The following is a 21,446-nucleotide window of genomic DNA, read 5'->3' as shown; positions in this document are numbered from 1 at the left end:
CAGTGCTAGTTATAATAGGCCAGATTAATGAGAGAGAATTGATTGCATGTCCCCATTATCGCTCTGCAGTTATAGTAGTAGTCTATAAGAATTTATGCTACTGTATGATTTATTTAATCAGCGCTACTGACAAGGAGGAAATGAGTGCAATTAGAGTGACCAAAACAAAGAGCACACTAGTGAGATTTGGAAATGAAAACTGTACAACCATTATATTTCAGAAGTACACCTCGGCCAAATCAGAGTACAGAGTACAGCGAAATAAAGAAGGTGGCGAGGTATGCTGCCTTTCTTAAACATACATATGTACCTAATTGGCAAACAAGTACAGATCTGACAGGCATTCCTGGGAGCCGGGCAATATCTAAAGCATACGCCAGGGTCATTACTGAGTTAAGTCACACGCTTGATTATTTCAAACTCAGACATGTTACACATACTATAAGAATTAATGTAAGTTCACACACAGCAAACACATACTAGATATAGTTTAAAATACAGTCAGTGTATGAAATGTTTAAGATGATAATCTTTATCTAGTGATTTACTAATTTTGGTTAAAGGCAATGGGTGGTGTGTTGAAAGCCTAATCAGGAGAGGTGCAAGAACCAAAAGCACAAAAAAGGGTGAAATAGGATCATCTTCTCAATCACGACATGAAGATTAAAAATAGTGTCTTTGTTTGGTCAATAACTGCTTTGTCTGAGTTTCATTATGAAACTGAAAAAGCTCAAAATCTGGCTAAATAGACATCAGATGATCCAAAGTAAAAAATGGTTAATATTGAGCCCTAGCTATAATTAATATGCAGGACAAGAGAATCTGTTTTTCTTCAAATTACAAGAATTGCTCTTCTGATGTAAAGGAATGTTTACCCCTCAGTATAATTCGTTTCAAACTTGCATTGTGTTTGGTTTAACAGAAGCACCACCTTTCTGTTGATCTCTACTGAACTCAGCTTGACTTTAGTGTGGTGAGAAAGGGACTTTTTTCCCCCTCAATGCAAAAGACTATTTACTGAAAGGATTGCTGTTCAAACTCAGACTTGGTTTTGCCTACATTCAGTTTTGTGTGAAATCCGACTACATTCAGAGGTTTGTCCATTTCCTTTGACAAAATGACAGCTGTGAAAATGGAGGAGATTACATCAAGAGGGTGTAATCCCCCAGTTGTCTTGCCTGTTTGTCCAGTTATAAAGTGCAACCCTGCTCTTGGACAGCCCAATCTTAGTTATTGTTGTCGGTCACACAAAATCACCAATTTCTGACCAAGTGGAACACATGTTAGTTAATTGATTGATTAATCAAGCCATTTGTTCAGCTTTGGAAACTCTGGTTCTCTGAGCCAAGGTGAAAAAGTTGTCTGAAACAAGCGATTGATTGATTGATTATGATTAAATACATCCAGGTTTTATAAATGAATGATTTAATCATGACCTTCTCCATTATGAGCTCACTAGGGTCTGTTTTGGAGACCGCTGTAATTATAAGAATGTGTAAAATCAAGAGGAAGTGATTGGACCCATCTTTCTCCTTGTTGTTAGAAGCTACAGAATCACGTCAAGCTGTTTCTTAAAGGATCCCAGTGAGTCACACTCAACAGCCTGGCATGGTCATTTGTTCCAGACTCACTCGACTCCTGTAGAAAAATGCCTCCTGCTTTTAGTTCTGAGCACCTGGTCATCATTTTCACATCATTATAACCAATGTGATATTTACAATTTACATTCCTGCATCCTCCTTGTAGTACCAAGTACCACTTGTTACTTGGTGTCTGTCCAGTCATATAAAGTGTGTTAGTTTCTTAGCGTATTATTTGCTGCTGACACAATATCTGGTAAGGTTACAAACAGTAACATTGCTTATCTCAATTGTTTATATAAATCATGATAAGCAGTGGGCCTGAAGCTTCTCTGCCACCAACTACCCGCCAAAACCTGAGATTTGCTTTTTAAAAGACATTTTCTCAAAAGCCTTTCTGAAATCTACACATCATATTTGAGCCTCCACAGTATTCATTACTGATGTAACCTGTTAAAAGAAACCTAGTCAGTTGGTTAAAGTCTACTAATTGCTTCCTATCTGTCTCCTTTACCACTGTTATGTATAGATGACTTGCTAATTTATCTGTAATCAGGGTTTCTGTAACTCTACAGATGACAAAAATATTGTTTTTGCAGCTACCCAGTGGAGTTTTGTTGATGGTTATTGCCATTACCATTCCTCATTTCTTTAAGCACAGCTGAAAAATATCAGGCTCAGGTGTTTGGTGTATGTGCTCCTAGTCAGTATTTCAGTTTTGTTATGTGGAAAATATTAAATGGTTATCAGAGTCCCTATACCTCAGGTGTGTTTTCTGTGGATATAAGAGTAGCATATTAATGACAATATGGCAAAGAATGCCAGTTTTGCTGGCTACTCTTTCTATATATTTCACTTCAGTCTGGGTACTGATAAATCTGTTTTTATGGGGTAGATGGGTTTCAGAACAGTTTTTATTTGATAGCAAAGAATCACTTTCTAGCTACTGAGATAATGGTTTAGTTTGTTTGGATTTAAATAATAACATACAATAACATTGCAAAAAATGCTTCCTAACATCTCAATTCATTGTTTCCCTTATGTATTTATTGAGAAGTTTAATATTATAATCAAAATATTGACCTACAGATTATTCAGAGGTTGCTAAAACCCTCTCTTTATATTCCTTATACGTAAACGTTATACATTATAAACAGTATTCTGTTTTTGTTTTTCCATATTCTCCATATTTCGTTCAGAATTTTATTAATAATAATTTAATTAATTATTTTATCTATCTATCTATCTATCTATCTATCTATCTATCTATCTATTGATCTAATAAAAAGTATTTAAAACATAATAATAACGTAACAAAAACTAATAGTGTACTGTTTCAGAATTCTGTCTGGTATTTATTAAATGCACTGCCCTCTAGACGTGGTAGGAGTCATTGCACCCAGGCATCCCTATACGCCTTGCTTCCTCATCAGTCTGCCACAGTATAATTTAATTAAATTAAAATATTACTGCTCATTTAAATTTTGCTTAGCTCTCAGTTGCTTTGTTACTTCTTTGCTTGCTACAGATGTTCCCTGTAATAATAGCACATATTTAGAGTCAAGGTTTGACCGCAGTAAACTCAGTGCTCTGTGTTTATCCCAGTCTTCCCAGACCAAATAAGCCACAATCAGGATTCTGGTCTAAAACTCTCTTTGCATCATACTTGGTTGTAAATCTTGTTTCCTTCTCTTCCTTGACTGACCACATGTTTCATTTTTGTCCCTCTTTGCTTCTGTTTTCAGATATTTTCAAAACATCTAGTGGTTTTAATGTGGGTCAGTCCTGTATATTTAGTAAGGTTTTGCATTGTTTTCCCCATCGGAAAATCCACATTTACCAAGTTATACATACCTCTCAAGTATAAACACACTGAAGGAATTGTCTTTGAAACGCTTAATCTTGTAGCTTTTGTTGAAAAAATGGAGCTTTAAGAATATAATCATGTCTGCTTTTTAGGTTCCAGCTGATGTTCCTTAGAGCATAGATACATAACTGTAAGGATATGTTGTAGCAATCTGCTACTCATTATGACTGTAACAAATAGTACATATTAGCAGAATCTGATGTGCACATGTACCAGGTTTATACTGAACACATTCCAAGAGTGTACAGATTTTTAATTGAGGGCAACCTCACAATCTCTGTGATTTCCCAGACGTATTTGCTTCTGTCTGCAAACAGATCGGTCAGGTATGTCATTTTGCCTGCAGAGATTCATGGGAACTGAGATTTCATGATTATGGGGTTTCTCTCTAAGGAGCGAAGGCAGTTTGGAAATCAAGGAAAATAATTATAACCAGAAAGTTCGCAGTTCACACCCTGAATTTGAAAATTGACTCACTGTGTGAATAAGTTACTTCTCCATTATTTGGATGAAAGGCAAAACCATATTCCTAATGTAAGTATCCCTCCAGCAACAGTTATTAATGTATCGCTCACCCTCTAGACTCCAGTCACTTTCAATAAAACTGACTGAAAAAAGGGCCAGTTATTATATAATTATATAAGTTTTTGGTTAATAGAAACTGTAGCACAGTCTTCAGGTACATATAAATCTTATATATGTGTTAGCGGTAATTTTTTATTGGATGCTTCCTTCAATAAGGAAACCAAAAACATGTTTTTTTTTTTTTTTTTGGCTTTTAGGCCAAGTCATAGTTTTCTGTATTTATATTTATATTTTTTTTTATCAAATGGTGTTTTGTGCGAAGATACCGTACAGAGACCGTAAATAAGATACAGGAAATGATAAAGGAATTAAAGCAGCCCACAGCTTAATCCTTAAAAAGATTTATACATCTGCAGGGTGTTTGGCTGTGATCAAAACTTTTTATAGTTGGCATATATTCCCTCAATGAAGACTTGTACAAAATCAAGCTTTTGACCTAAACACAATTTACAAATCTACAGCTTCACTGACAGCTACAAGTTTGACAGGATATTTTATTCTTAGTAATGCAAACTCATTAAGTATTGTTTATAATTTGCACATGGCCGGCTGTTTTATTGTTTTTCAATTTACTTGAATTCCTACCATTTAGTTTAATTTCTTTTCCTGTTTTTTAAGTATGAGGTGAAGAGAGCAACACAGAACACATTCAGGTTGAATGAAGCTTTGGCACTGTTACTTCAAACAGATTTTAATTGCCTTGCCTGCTTTCTTGTGACAATAACAAATTCCTTTGCTTCCTAATTAGAATTGGAAAGATATTAATCACCCTCTTTTTGAATTAAACTGTAATTAAACATGAATGAAACTACTGGAGTGCAGCCAGATTGCAAGCATGTTCAATCTTAGTTTCCCAAGATGTTTTGGTTCTTGTTTTTTCCTCCTCTTTTTTCTGAATCCTTAAATGAACCTTTCCCTTGAATATCACAGTTATATATTGTATGTTTTGTAATGTACAATATATATCTGTGATATTCAAGGGAAGGGTTCATTTAAAGATCCCGGCCTAACATTCAACCTACATTCTAACAGACCTATTCCATGTTTTACAATGCTCTTAAGTTATGCACCTCCTGAAGCTTCTATTCATTTAAATAAGCAATCTTGATTTACTAGTTTGATGTCAAATTATCATATTCAATTTATTCCATTCCTTGTAGTATCATTCTGGATTGGTGCATCCAGATGTTCTAGCATGTCATTCCCAAAGAATGGAAGAGTACTTTCTTCTTTTAAGAGACATACTTAATCAAAAGCCTTCTGAAAGTCTATAAAGCATTACAAATTTCCACATCTGTATACAGTGCCTTTCAAATATATTCAGACCCCTGACCAATTCAATTACTGAATTACAAATGGTAGATTGAAATTTTGTTCTGTTTGATATTGTATTTGAAAACTCTAAATCAATTATTGTAAGGTGACATTGGTTTTATGTTGGGAAATGTTTGTAAGAAAATTGAAATATGTTGCTTGCATAAGTATTCAGCTCCCACACATTAATATTTGGTAGAGTCACCTTTCACTGCAATAACAGCTTTAAGTCTTTTGGGGTAGGTATATACCAGCTTTGCAAACAGTGTCAGAGTGATTTTGTCCTGTTCTTCTTGGCAGATTTGCTCCAGGTTGTTCAGTTTGGATGGATGACGCTTGTGGACTGCAATTTTGAAATTTTCAAATTTTCAATGTTCCATTTGTAATTCAGTAATATGAGAGAATTGTTCAGGGGTCTGAATACTTTTGCAAGGCACTGTATATGTTCACCACATTTACTTAACGTCAATGATGACTCTCACAGCTCCCCTGGCTCTCCTATAACCATTTGCTGCTCACCAATTTCCCTATTTATCTCCTATTACATTTATCATTGGACTATCTGAAGTGTCTTTGAAGCCTGTGACACAAGGCTTATCCTCTCAGCAACTGAAGCTTAACACAATTACCAAAGTGTCATTACTGTTCTCTTCCCAGGAAGAGGAACGCCGAATGGCATCTGTCTTGGCACGGAAGGAGGACGAAAAGAGACGAGAGACCCACAAGCAAGCTATTCACAAGGTAGCCAGCACTCTGAAACACTCTGTTGGGTATTAGGAATCCCCCAAGTGCTTAGTGATGCAGAGGACAAAAGACACCTTGACACACTGTGTAGTACATGTTACAGTTCCAGTTCTCCTTTGTAGTAAGTTTCTTCTTTCCTTATCTTTCTACATTCAAGGACTGTTTCTGTTAAGCTTCTTCTTCTTGCTTCAGTCACAAATGACAGACAGTGATGCTCACAAACAACTCGACAAATACATTTCTTCACAGAACAAAAATTCAACCATTCCTTCATATTAGTTTATTTACTTAAACCTGTATGTAGTTTTTTTTATTTTATTTCTTCATTTGCATTGATAGAAGGGTCTGGTAAATATGCCACAATATATCTTTCTTTCAAATACACAAGCCAAAGGCTGATTATTGGCAATGAAACAAAAGGAAGACTCATTGAGGTGGAATACAGTTTAAATCTTTACCTTCAACAATTTCAAGGCCTCCCAATTTGAAACGGCATTTCTGCCAACTTCCATCACTTTGAAATGTCTTTCAGATTAAAATGAATTTTGTGACTAAACCACACAAGCCTTCTTATTATGCACTGTAACTGATATATTACCACAAAAATGTACACGTTTATATCAAGCAAAAAAAATCGTAGGCCAACTCAAGTTGATCTTAGATTAATCCTAATGCGGTTATTTTGTAAATAAGAATAATGCATTACCGTTAATACCTTAAATGCTTCCCATTGTGCATAATGCAGAAACACATTATCTAAAGAGCACAAACAATTACACAGAGTTATATACAGAGGAGGATGTGAGTCAATGTGTTTATTATGGTCCTGTTTCTGTTTTTCTAGGAATTTAGATTTCACTCTTAAATTATGAACTTTTATCAAGAAGGGAGAAGATAAGAAAATGTAATTAAGCATAGGCCATTTTCCCTACCAGAACTCGGTTTCCCCATACACTGGGAGATTTGATTAGCCTGTCAAGCTGAATTTTATTAACTCCCAAGTATCAGCTTGGAGAACAAGAACTGTCAGTTTATTACACATATTAAAAAATGTCTGTATAAGATGAGAAAAGCTTTTTTTAGCCATGGCTTCTGCTCTGTGACCTTAGTTTGCAATGCCAACAATAGTGAGCTTCATTAAATCCATTTTCATTGTAAATATTTAAGTCTAGTCTCTCCCTTGTTTACTAAAATGGGGTAGAACACATTTTCTTAGCCCTTATGCCCATAATTTATCACGATTATTCTTATTTGTATTGCCTGTAAACCTTAGATTTGAGATAAGTGATCTGAGAGTATTGTTATATACAGTAGAAAGGAAAGTTCTGTTTCATATTACACCCCCAATGTCATTTCATTTCCTCAATAGCAATGTTGTACTGATTTATAGAAATAAGCCCCTGGACTCATACACAAGGGGTTTGTGATAGCCTATGACTTGGCTGACTTGTTCTTGTTCAAGAGGCACCAAATGTTCCTTCTTCCACAGAGCTCGTATATTTGTTGTTTCCAGGGGAAAATCAGCAACTATGACATGAGCTGTGAAGAATTCAGTTCTAAACATTGCAAAACCTTTCAAATGACAATGGATATTTTGGTGGTATTGTAATAACTTTGGGAATTAAAAAAAACAATATCTGCCTCTCGGTGATGTCTTTGCACATATGCACCTTTTCTTTAGGTTTTAATTTGATCCTTATTTGTTCGGTATTGATAACTGTGTACAAACACGTCACAGAACGTCAGAAGTTTATGATAGTCATCCTCCTTTCACAAATGCTGGAAATAATATAAAGAAAAGATAAAGTTGTACAATTCTGCAGGATTTAGTCATTTAGTAAAGGTTCAACTTTACACAGAACTGGCGGCACATTGTTTTGCTAACTATTTGACTGATGACTTCATTAGACCCTGTGGTTTTATGATGTATTTAATTCTTCTCCAGAGTTTACAGTTTAGGTTTGGATCTTCCCCACAATGAGCCTTTCACCTCCTTATCTAGAGTTGTCTTGCTGCAATTGCATCAGTCCTTCTGGCTTTGTGTTTGGCATTAAAAGGAGTCAAACATCTACTCAAAAAAGGCAAAACCAAATAAGTAGATGAATGTATTAATTAATTGATTCATTCGTCTATACTTAATGTTACTGCATTGCTGGTTAGGGGGATTCCACCTGCAAACACTTGAATCTCACCACTAATAAACAATACAATAAACATGCTTGAATAGTCTGAGCAACTTTACCAGTGAGAGAGTGATGAGGGAAGTGGAAAATGTTTCAAGATTTATGTTAGGAAATCCTTGTTTCTTGAGACCTGTGGGTCTATCGACTGAAGAGGTGCTGACAGTGCACCTTAATCTCATTCGGTCTGTTTAATGCCAGAGATTTTGGTTCCAGCATGCTTGGCCAGTGCCCTCTTGTATGATTTAGTTGATATCATCATTGCATTAAGCTATACCTCATCTCTGCAGCTGCTTATGCAGATTCTTTGTGTATGCCTTTTGTCATAGTCTGTTTAAAAAAAATAAAAAATAATTGTGAATGGTGTCTTTCCGGTTATCTGTCACGCATAACTGAAAATTGACAGTTGACTCTCAGTGCAGCTGCTAGGATTTCTGTGTCACTTCTGGCTCCGTTCCACTGTTTACCAGTGAGATTTCATGGAGTTTTTTTTCTTGTTTCTTTCACTGAATTTAAGAACTCAAAGAACCCTTTGACTCCTCAACTAATCCGAAGAAAGTGACACCATTTGGCATGTCTCTCTTCTATCAATATTACCTCCCACGTGGAATTCAATGCCTAAACATTAGTGGAAACTACAAAATGCAAACCGATCCAAATCCCTTACTTTTGTTCTTAATAGTGCTCTTGTGTTTACGAGTTTAATTGAAAGTACTTTTTTTGCCAGTCCTCTGTGGTTCCATGTACAATAAGTAACCGTCCTTTTAAAAGCTAGTATGTCATAAGAGGTCTTGGTTACATGTAATTGTTTTTAGCATAAGGGGGGGCTATGTTGTACTTTTATATCTCCTTTGATCACCTTCTAGAATGGCTCTGTAATTGTGGCACAACTCGGACAGCTACAGTTACTGGAGATTCCCATGAACCTGTAATATTTACGATATTCAAAACAACCCTTTTCTTTTAATCGAGTCAACATCTTAACTGTGAACTTAAATAGTATTTATCTATAGATATGTTTTACTCAACCAATTGTTTGATCCAGCCCATGATGGTAAATAGTATTGTCTCCAGTACACGCATAGAAATGCTGCTTACAGATCTGGAAATTTGAAAGCAAATACTGAAAAGTGGGTATTGGCAACTGAAGTTTAACAAAATATATACAGTAGTTTAGAACTGTAGTTTTCTAAGGGAGTGTTTAAAAACCCATCCTTATAGACAGAAGGGTTTCAAACAGGATACTTAGGCACATTTTACCTAAATGGTCTCAGCTCTGTAGCTCATCTGTTGAGTTACTGGGTAATTTAATTGCATACAGTGAGGGAAAAAAGAATTTGATCCCCTGTTGATTTTGTACGTTTGCCCACTGACAAAGAAATGATCAGTCTATAATTTGAATGGTAGGTGTATTTTAACAGTGAGAGACAGAATAACAACAAAAAAATCCAGAAAAAACGCATTTCAAAAAAGTTATAAATTGATTTGCATGTTAATGAGGGAAATAAGTATTTGATCCCCTATCAATCAGCAAGATTTCTGGCTCCCAGGTGTCTTTTATACAGGTAACGAGCTGAGATTAGGAGCACTCTCTTAAAGGGAGTGCTCCTAATCTCAGCTCGTTACCTGTATAAAAGACACCTGTCCACAGAAGCAATCAATCAATCAGATTCCAAACTCTCCACCATGGCCAAGACCAAAGAGCTGTCCAAGGATGTCAGGGACAAGATTGTAGACCTACACAAGGCTGGAATGGGCTACAAGACCATCGCCAAGCAGCTTAGTGAGAAGGTGACAAGAGTTGGTGCGATTATTTGCAAATGGAAGAAACGCAAAATAACTGTCAGTCTCCCTCGGTCTGGGGCTCCATGCAATATCTCACCTCGTGGAGTTTCAATGATAATGAGAACTGTGAGGAATCAGCCCAGAACTACACGGGAGGATCTTGTTAATGATCTCAAGGCAATTGGGACCATAGTCACCAAGAAAACAATTGGTAACACACTACGCCGTGAAGGACTGAAATCCTGCAGCGCCCGCAAGGCCCCCCTGCTCAAGAAAGTACATGTACAGGCCCGTCTGAAGTTTGCCAATGAACATCTGAATGATTCAGAGGAGAACTGGGTGAAAGTGTTGTGGTCAGATGAGACCAAAATCGAGCTCTTTGCTTGCCGTGTTTGGAGGAGGAGGAGCAATGACCCCAAGAACACCATCCCTACCGTCAAACATGGAGGTGGAAACATTATGCTTTGGGGGTGTTTTTCTGCAAAGGGGACAGGACAACTGCACCGCATCAAAGGGAAGATGGACGGGGCCATGTACCCTCAAATCTTGGGTGAGAACCTCCTTCCCTCAGCCAGGGCATTGAAAATGGGTCGTGGATGGGTATTCCAACATGACACTGACCCAAAACACACAGCCAAGGCAACAAAGGAGTGGCTCAAGAAGAAGCACATTAAGGTCCTGGAGTGGCCTAGCCAGTCTCCAGACCTTAATCCCATAGAAAATATGTGGAGGGAGCTGAAGGTTCGAGTTGCCAAACGTCAGCCTCGAAACCTTAATGACTTGGAGAGGATCTGCAAAGAGGAGTGGGACAAAATCCCTCCTGAGATGTGTGCAAACCTGGTGGCCAACTACAAGAAACGTCTGACCTCTGTGATTGCCAACAAGGTTTTTGCCACCAAGTACTAAGTCGAAGGGGTCAAATACTTATTTCCCTCATTAACATGCAAATCAATGTATAACTTTTTTGAAATGCGTTTTTCTGGATTTTTTTGTTGTTATTCTGTCTCTCACTGTTAAAATACACCTACCAATAAAATTATAGACTGATCATTTCTTTGTCAGTGGGCAAACGTACAAAACCAGCAGGGGATCAAATACTTTTTTCCCTCACTGTAGCTATTATCACGCCACATGGGGATGTATGTAAAGCCCATATCAGCCAGTGAGAGATGTACAGGTGGATGAACTCTTTGTTCTTTCAATCCCATCAGTACCATTCAGCTATACATGAAAATGTCAAGTTAAAATCAACAACCTTTATTGTCATGTGAATCCCAGCACCTTTCCACATGTGTGTTAAACTATAATAATTTCCAGGCCTGACTTTCCCTCATATCAGGTGACTACCTGCTGGAGGCTTCTTTGCTCTGTATTGCAATCCTGCCTTCCCATTAAGAGGCAGTGTTGTAATATTCTTGTGCTTGGAAGAAACTATTCACACTTCCCTTCTGGGTTGAGGGCTCCAAATTACTTAATTGGTTGAGTCATACTGAGTGTGTGCAGAACACTATAGAAACACGACACCTGGGCCTCGACTTGGCTTTCACACATGCGGTTTGCGGACTATGAGCAAGGGATTAGGAGAGGTCATTGTTTTTATGTAACAGTATCCGGCTGATCCCCACTGCAGAAGAGAGTAATGCAATGCTCTGTATAGGGGATACAGTTATCTAATAAGAATCCTGTCTGGGCGGTCTTTCTGTATTGTTCTTCTTTCGTGAAAGCGTGACGAATTCCTGAGCCGCGATGACCTGACTACCTGAACATTTTCAAACCCAACAAGAAGAAATAAGTCCTGTTATTTGTAGTAATATGAGAGGGTATCCTCTACCTTGTAAGTTCAGAGCCAGGGTTACAAGAGCATACAGGCAGACAGCACTTAATGTCAGGTATTGAGAAAGAATGACTTTCATCTTTTTGTTCCTACATTTTGATATAGAATTACACACATCTTGTGTTTTGGTTATTTTATATTAATTTGTGTTTGTTGGTGTGGGTGCTTCATTAGATATCGTCACAGAAACACTCAGAGAAGATGACTTGCCCTTCCTATTTGGTTACAAGTGCCTCCCCACCCATCCCCTCTCACACTGTTTTCTGTATACCCACCCATGTTGTACTTGTGATCTGAGTAATGTCAATAGTATTTCCTATGGGCCCAGAAATGTGGGTGGAATATGTTTTGTGATGGAAGGGCAAGATGGAGCAAGACCATAGTAGTAGTTGTCATTGTGGTTTGCAATGTACTGAAAAGGAAAAATATTTGAAGATGGGGAAAGGAAAATAAACCCACACATTTGCTGCCGGTGTGAGCTGGTGGAAACCTGAGATAAGAAACTCAGTCAAATGCTTAATGTTGTTCAAAAGCTTGAAAGGAAACACATGAAACCTTCATGTGCCCTTTCTTTGGCATCCTATCATGTACCTACCCTCATCAAAAGAAAGTGGGACTTCCTAACACAAGATGGCGCTTTGCTCTCTTCTTTCTAGTTAGTGACTTAGTTCAGGAAAGTTTCCAAGCCAAATAGGTGGGAACCACATACCAAGGAACAATGAAATACCGCAGAGATTAAAGCTGATTACAGAGTTTGTCTCTATTGTCTAGAATGGCCTACAGTACACCACTGGGAGTTCTTCGGTTTCGCATACATTAACCTGAAGGTGGCACAAAGCATTTGAACAGTTTTGTGTTGTTTACTTTTTTTTGATAAACCAGAGTTGGGCTCCATTTGCACTGTACACTTTAACTGGTTGGCTTTGTGCTTTCTCTTGATTGTTGTCAAACTGCCCTTTTGATTATTTTTGTTTTCTCAACAGTGATGTTTGTTTCTTTTGTTCTTGTCTTTTATTGTGAGGCAGAATGGTAAGGCCTCTCATTTTAAAGTATAAGATTATTTCTTACATTTATACATCATTGTCTGGGTTACCTAGAGGGCTCAGTGACAATCCCAAAACCCTCATTCATCCTGTGCTTTCCAAAAGGCTTGCCTGTATACAGCGATCAGCCATAACATTATGACCTCCTGTCTAATATTGTGTAGGTCCCCCTTTTGCCGCCAAAACAACTCTGACCCGTCGAGGCATGGACTCCACTAGACCTCTGAAGGTGTGCTGTGGTATCTGGCACAAAGACGTTAGCAGCAGATCCTTTAAGTCCTGCAAGTTGCGCGGTGGGGCCTCCATGGATCGGACTTGTTTGTCCAGCACATCCCACAGATGCTCGATTGGATTGAGATCTGGGGAATTTGGAGGTCAACACCTTGAACTTGTGATTTATCAGACCAGGCCACCTTCTTCCATTGCTCCATGGTCCAGTTCTGATGCTCACGAGCCCATTATAGGCGCTTTCGGCAGTGGACAGGGGTCAGCATGGGCACCCTGACTGGTCTGCGGCTACGCAGCCCCATACGCAACAAACTGCGATGGACTGTGTGTTCTGACACCTTTCTATCAGAACCAGCATTAACTTTTTCAGCAATTTGAGCTACAGTAGCTCGTCTGTTTGATCGGACCACATGGTCCAGCCTTCACTCCCCATGTGCATCATTGAGCCTTGGCCGCCCATGACCCTGTCGCCGGTTCACTGCTTTTCCTTCCTCAGACCACTTTTGATAGGTACTGACCACTGTAGACCGGGAACACCCCACAACAGCTGCAGTTTTGGAGATGCTCTGACCCAGTCGTCTAGACATCACAATTTGGCCCTTGTCACAGTCGCTCAGATCCTTACGCTTGCCCATTTATCCTGCTTCTAACACATCAACTTTGAGGACAAAAAGTTAACTTGCTGCCTAATATATCCCACCCACTGACAGGTGCCATGATAACGAGATTATCAGTGTTATTCACTTCACCTGTCAGTGGTCATAATCTTATGGCTGATCGGTGTATGCCTGATTCTGGGCGCATCTTATCAAAAGGGTCTGTTTGGAAAAAAGAAAAGGAAAATCCACACTCAGAAGGCATGATTACAAAAAATGTAAACATGCTTTACCACAAACTGATGCTGTTTAGTTGTCTAATAACAATCTAAACAGAGGTAAGCTTAGAGATAATTTTGTCTATTAGCTAAGGCGGTCTGTGCAATAATATGCAAAGTTCATGGGACTTTAAAATGATGGATACCAGGAAATGGGACTCGGTAGGATCAATATAAGTATGTATATATGGATCACCTACAAGACTGCGGCAATCATATTACTAGGCAGCAAGAAGAACACTGTGTCATTCCTTACAAAGTAGTCTCCAGTGCAGTAAAAGAAGTTGGTCTCTGCTGTGCTTTTCAGTTTTGCTGTTTCAGTTCATCCCAAAGACACTCTGTGGCCTGGGGGTCAGTATTGATCTTGTTGCTTTATTGTATTGGTAGTTGTACAGACCTTCCCTGGTTGAAGGAGAGTAGGTTTCAGAACAATCCAGTGCTCAGCTACAGTCCTGACCACCAAAAAGTTTGCCTCACTAAGACTCCCTCCTTACCCAGTCGAATACCTGAAGTGCTGTTGCACCCTACGTTACTTTATGTCAAAATATTACAATTCAAATGTATAAATAATAAATTAATGGCAAGTGATATGACTGTTGAAATGCCAGGCAACATTTTCCCACAATATTAAACAGACCAGAGGACTAGGGCACAGCGTTTGCTCATTTCAAAATAAATACTGGGCTTTGAGAAGTCTCCACCTGTATTTACCAAGTATCACTTAATTAACCATTACAGATTAGTACACCTATTAGTCTGCTTCTCTCAGGAAACCTCTTATGTGAGCCCTTTAGGTGTCTCTCGCTCTGTTCCCAGCAGCTGTGAAAGGTTACTGAATGCAGCCCTGTCTGTCTGTCTGTGTGTCTGTCTGTCTGTCTCCAGGAGAAGCGTCGCCTGGCGATCCGGAACGCAGCACAGCAGTGGGAGGCTCACAGTGTGAAGCACAGTCCCAAGGTCTGTCTGGAGCTGCCAGCACAGAGTGGCACTAAGGAAGACGATAACTCTGAGCACAGCACTAGCCAGCTCAATGGCATCACTCGCCAGCTTTCTCCAGAGGAGCTCAGGTACAGCACTTAGCCCCAACCCACTTACACTCTCTGAATGAACCCTGAAACACCAGCAACAGCGATATGTCTGTAGCTGAACTCCCTTTTACCTGCGGTGCGGTTCAATTTTGGATTACAGTTGATATAACTGTACCAGACTCACACAAGAAATGCATAGTGTGAAAAAAGCACCTAATGCAAAATCCATTTCCGGAGGGATCAGAAAAGCGATCGGCATGTAGACTTCAGGTCTGTGTGACAAATAATGTGTTTGGCAAGTTTCTTGAAATTCAGTTCATAACATTTTCAGCTACCGAAACTTCATTTAAAAAAAAAAAAGATTAGTCACAGACTTTTTTTTTTGTTCTCCAATAAGTGAAAACAGCTGCAAATTTTGTGCAAAATGTCATGCATAATTTCCCAGTTCTTGTGAGAAAATCCATGATTACCTCCAAAGATTATTTACAGTCCTCAAAGCTGTTTTAACTAAACAGTAACTATAAGTGACTTTTGCATATGTATTTATATACACTTACTGCATCATATAGATTAATGCTCTTTCAGGTTCAACATAACCCACTGTTTGGACTAATTCTATTATTCAATGGTTATTTATTATATTTATCATACCAACAGAAAAGATTGATTGCAGCTGGATTTTTAAAATAAACTATGCCTATGCATGCTTACTCAAGAAAATTCTTTGATATTATTATTAATAATTTAGCTATTTTACGTGAAATCAGATTCTCTGTGTGAAAACGGTTATGAAATCTATAGTCCTAGAATACAGCACTATAATTATAACACCTGTTCTCATGCAGTAAAATCGTAATTATCAGTTCACATTGTAGTGAGCATCATGTTTGTAATATGAGGACATATTGTTCATGTAGTGCAGATGAATGTGTCCCTCTCTCTCTTGCTCTCTAACCCGGGTTCCCAACTGCCTTGTGTTCTGGTTTATGTTCTCAGTGACCTATTTAACAAGGTAAGATGCAATCGGGCATTCTTAAATTGTTTTCAGCTGAAATGTGATTGTATACAAAGCCTGGTGAATCAAGTTAGGCACGCCAGTTAAATAAGCTAAGCTGGAACAAAATCAGCAGCAAAATATATATATAAACTCAGCAAAAAAAGAAACATCCCTTTTTCAGGACACTGTATTAAGGTTACAGCTATAAAAACTTAGGACACTAAAGAGACCTTTCTACTGACTCTGTAAAACACCAAAAGAAAGATGCCCAATCAATTGCAATGTCCGTACTGTGAGACCCCTAAGACAGCGCTACAGGGAGACAGGAAGGACAGCTGATTATCCTCGCAGTGACAGACCACGTGTAACAACACCTGCACAGGATCGGTACATCCGAATATCACACCTGCAGGACAGGTACAGGATGACAACAACTGCCCGAGTTACAGCAGGAACGCACAATCCCTCCATCAGTGCTCAGACTGTCTGCAATCGGCTGAGAGAGGCTGGACTGAGGGCTTGTAGGCCTGTTGTAAGACAGGTTTGTACCAGACATCACCAGCAACAACGTTGCCTATGGGCACAAACCCACCTTCGCTGGATGTGATTTCCTGCAAGACAGGAATGTCAGTGTCTGCCATGGCCAGCGAAGAGCCCGCATCTCAATCCCATTGAGCACGTCTGGGACCTGTTGGATCGGAGGGTGAGGGCTAGAGCCATTCCCACCAGAAATGTCCGGGAACTTGCAAGTGCCTTAGTGGAAGAGTGGGGTAACATCTTGCAGCAAGAACTGGCACATCTGGTGCGGTCCATGAGGAGGCGATGCACCGCAGTACTTAATGCAGCTGATGGCCACAGCAGATACTGACTGTTACTTTTGATTTTGACCCATTATTCAATTTCTGTTAGTCACATCTGTGAAACTTGTTCAGTTTATGTCTTAGTTGTTGAATCTGGTGGAGGTTCCTTGAAAGTTTGGGGCTGCATTTCTGTAAATGGAGTTGGGATTTGGTCAGAATTAATGGTCTCCTCGATGCTGAGAAGTACAGGCAGATACTTATCCATCATGCAATACCATCAGGGAGGCATCTGATTGGCCCCAAATGTATTCTGCAGCATGACAACGACCCCAAACATGCAGTGAAAGTCATTAAGTACTATCTTCAGGGTGGTCACAGCAAATATTGATTTGATTTAGATTTGCATTTAGTTAATTGATAAATATAATCTATTAACATGTCTATTTTTTAAAGCATTCTTTCTTTACACAATTTTTTCACACCTGCATAAAACTTTTTCACAGTACTATATATATATATATATATATATATATATATATATATATATATCTTCCAAAGACCTATGGTTGCCTCTTCCTGTAGGCGACTGAGCCCAGCTGGTGTGGGCGAGAGGACCGGAGGTGGCAGTGACAGCAAGACCCGCACACCAAGCAGACCTAACAGCCCCAGGGACCCCAGGTACCATCCTCCATCATTGATCAAGAGATATGAGAACCACCCTTATTAAAATAGCAACCGAACAAGAGAGAAACTGGCACAACCAACCAATCCCAGTGTATGTATCACTTGTAAATCAAGGATGCTCTTAATTATAGTATTGGAGAAAGACAGTCTGTCTGCCTACCCAGGGCAGCAGAGTTCTCGGACACAGACGCAGACAGCTGGAGTGAGTGTGTGTGCATGTGTGTGTATGAATGTGTGTTGTGCTGATAACTAAAGAGCTACCAAAGGACTTTTGCTGAGTGTTTTAATACCCTTTCTTTTTACTTTCCCTTTGTTTCCTTGTTGCTGTATCTCAATGCCATGACCAAACATCAACTTCTTCCTTTTGCCTTTTCTTCTTTCACTTTCTTTGCTGCCCCTGTACCTTGTGTGCATAAATACCATTACACGTGTGTTTGTGCTGATGGCTTTTTTGGAACTGTCCGGTGCAATTAAAGTGCTGTTCTGCAGTTCCTCTTCTGCTGAGTGCAGACTTATTTAATAAAAGCCTCTACTGGTATATTTAGCTTTGAGTCATCTTCTTGCATTTCCCATGTCAGCCAGTCCACTGTACTTGCTGTATGTCCCTAGCTGACTTCTTCTGTGGGTCCACACTACAGCTGCAGTGTGAGGAAACAGGGAGGTGGAGTGCAATCTAATTTAGTGAAGTACTGATGGAGGAATACTTGAGGGGAATCCAACAATGTACTTGTCCTATGAAGACTGAAGTGCAGAGAAGGCCAGAAAACCCCATTTAGTGAATTACTGTAGCATCAGAATGATTGCGTATGACTCCAGCCAAGGCCAATGTGGATTTCCAGTTCTGTAGCAAGCCATCGTGGGTAGGGTCTTTCTCTCAGTGATTAGCGGCTGTTATAGTATAGTATACTTGTCCTGTTATAGTATTTCCTTTTCAGAAGTGCCTCAAATCAGTGCAGATTTCATCAGTTACAGCTCACACCATTAATAATCCACATCTGCACACGAACACTGCTCTTTGCAAACACTGCTGTGGTGGATTCATCATTCTGTGGTTTAATGTCTTGTCTCTATTAGGTTGACGTAATACGTTTTTTTAGTATAGTAGATAACAAACCACATTGTGATAGGGAGTTTAGCATTGGAAGCGTGTGGCTATTAGACCAAACTCTTATTGCAATTGTATCTATATGTTCCGTCATATCTTCACTTTTCCTTATGGTAGCTTAGTCCCAAAGCAGAAAATCTATCTCGGCACTTCAGAGTGGATTCTTGCTGGACAAAAATAAATTAGAAACACTGTAGCTGTCAAGGAAATGGTTGTAAACTTGGGGGCCATTATTATTGGTCCCAAAGAGGCAATTTTGCTGCTTTGCTCTTGAACATGAAAACAGGTTTAATTTATTCCACTTCCCAGTGAATCCATTTTTCTTTTTCAAAGCTTCCTGTAAGACTGTGGAAAGCAGGCACTTCTATTGCCTTATACTATGTGAAACTGTGATACTGTGAAAAATTCCTTTGGTGTTCCTTCTGCAATGTGAAGCAGTCACCTTGGAACAATTATGACTGTTTTATATATATTTCCAATCAACATCTATTATAATATTATATACTGCTTCCAAGGCAAATATGCATAGACATAACACATTTGTGAACTGTATTTTCAATGCAATTTATTATTTGAATTCTTAGACACCCTTATTCAGGCTGACTTACAATTGTTACAATATATCACATTATTTATTACATTTACTGGAGCAATCTAGGTAAAGTGCCATGCTCAAGGGCAGCAGTGGCCCCACCTGGGATTGAACCCACAACCCTGTGTTCCAGAGACAAAGTCCTAATCACTACTCCACACTACTGCCTTGCGATGTTGTCCACTACCAGTTATGATTAAAATATTGTATAGCACCTGGATTTAATAACCTTCATTCTATAAGTTTCACACAGGAACATAAATCTGCCATATTTTGCTGTGTCAGAATGCAGAACTACACAATTCCTTCACCAAGCCTTCCAGCTGCCAAATGCCAAAGCAGACCATCTGGACCATCCCTTATTATCTGCCTGCTTCATATTTCACTTATCTAATACCTTTAATTCTACATTTTAGTTGTGCCTACTTGTGACAATTGTTTATTCACAGTAATAGTCTTAGAATAGATGCCTACCACTTTTCTAATATGGATGTACAGGGGGTTGTTAAAAAAAATCCTCAACATGAATGTATTCCTAGTTATGTTTCTGTACAGATGTAACAAGTCATTACAGGCTGATTTTGGTCTTCTGCCATTGCTCTCTCCAGTGTGTTTTGATTCTCATTCAGGCATTACTGCAAACCTCAGCTCCTTGTAAAACAGATTTCACTTCAGTAAGGTTTAGGGCCATGGGAAATCTTTTCTTATGAGCTATGGATCATCTCTTTTAGTGTCTCTAAAAGAAAAGGAAATACGCCAGAAAGCTCATTGATTCTTAAAGTCCATGGCAGATGACATTCATGTTATTCAAGAAGGATTCTAACACAAGATATTGAGGTATAATAAATTACATTCAGTATAAAAACCACCCAGAATTGTCCTTGGTCCTTGACAACAGCAGGGTATGGTTTCAGGTTGATAAATTTGCATGAGGACCATCAGGCAACTTTGTAGGTGGTGGGTCTTCGCAATTCCATTCAGGGTCGCCACTGATTTTCAGTTGAGTGTTGTAAGGTATTCCCTTTTCAGAAAGTGACTTGAAACGTGATCTTGGGTAAACAGAGAAACACTGGAGTTTTTTATTCCAATGAAAAGAGGGTTGAATCCACTGTCACCAGCATAGCCAACTAAATCGTCAGAGAATATCTTGCTACATAATATAAGGTAGCCAATAGAAAAGTTAATAACTAAACTGTAATTAACCAGATGTATTGCTTTATGTAAATGAGACTAACAAAACCTCTCTTGATCTTCAGAGAGCATTCTATTTGAATTAGTTCACCTGTGTCAACTATTCATTAATTTGTGTATGTGAAATAAGCCTTTTACATATTGGGATGACTGTGTTCTCCTATGGAACCTCAGATATATTAGAATTGTTATTGTAAAATCATATTTTACACTAAGTTCCCCATTTGAGAACTATAGACAGAAGAATACATTCTAAAAACATTTCTGGAATGTTTGAGAATAGTGCTCTTTGTTTGGCTTTAATTTGAGTCCAGTAATGTTTAATCTAAATCCACCGTAAAGGGACTAAAGCTCTTCCAAAATATAGTTGCCCGAATGCATTTAATCTGATTTCATTTTTTTAATTTGCAAGGATCATTTCTGCATTATTTTCACGGTATCAAGAGTCACATATCTGACCTGTGTTTGTGTCACACAATGATGTTTATTGGGAAACTGATGAAAGGAAATTCACTGGGGGCACTGGACTTCAGTAGAGTTTTCCTTTGTTCATTTTTTATATAACTTTACAGACAAAAGCATAGATCTTCTTTCATGAATGTCAAAATAAGGTATTTTCATTATAATAAATACAAATATTACATTGTTATATTTAGTTTGTAGCAATATATCAATTAAAAATACAATGCATTAGTTCATACAGTTTTAGAACAGTGAAACAAGTATGAAAGAAATAAAAGAAAGTTAGTACAGACTTTAGCATGATGTTAGGTTTTTATTACAAAGTTTTCTTCTTAAAATCTACATGATTTCCTTTGTACCGTAATGGTTAGCTAATCAGTAACTTAAACCTATAAGTAAGTTTATAATTAAACATTTTTTAGTAAGAATGACAAAATCTCAATTAGGTTTTGTTTTCATGCCAGACAGAACAACAAAACAAACCCCTTTTAAACCGGGCAAGGCTCAAGAATATGATACACAGATCAAAGCTGTAGATAACAATGGTCTTCCAAAT

The 21,446-nt window shown here is 38.5% G+C and overlaps 1 protein-coding gene across 1 annotated transcript in view; it reads left to right on the top strand.

Moving 5' to 3' along the window:
- Nucleotides 1-21,446, top strand: part of lrrc49 (leucine rich repeat containing 49) — a 106,242-nt gene that overhangs the window by 54,071 nt on the left and 30,725 nt on the right. The window contains exons 11-13 of the mRNA XM_066702009.1: nucleotides 6,004-6,087; nucleotides 14,917-15,098; nucleotides 17,439-17,534. Coding sequence (XP_066558106.1) covers nucleotides 6,004-6,087; nucleotides 14,917-15,098; nucleotides 17,439-17,534 — 362 coding nt within the window. The remainder of the gene's footprint in view (nucleotides 1-6,003; nucleotides 6,088-14,916; nucleotides 15,099-17,438; nucleotides 17,535-21,446) is intronic.

Source organism: Amia ocellicauda, chromosome 4 (assembly GCF_036373705.1).
Source record: "Amia ocellicauda isolate fAmiCal2 chromosome 4, fAmiCal2.hap1, whole genome shotgun sequence".
In the NCBI taxonomy this organism is placed as follows: Eukaryota; Metazoa; Chordata; class Actinopteri; order Amiiformes; family Amiidae; genus Amia; species Amia ocellicauda.
The sequence above is the reverse complement of the archived record's forward strand: the minus strand, read 5'-3'. Positions and strand labels throughout refer to the sequence as shown.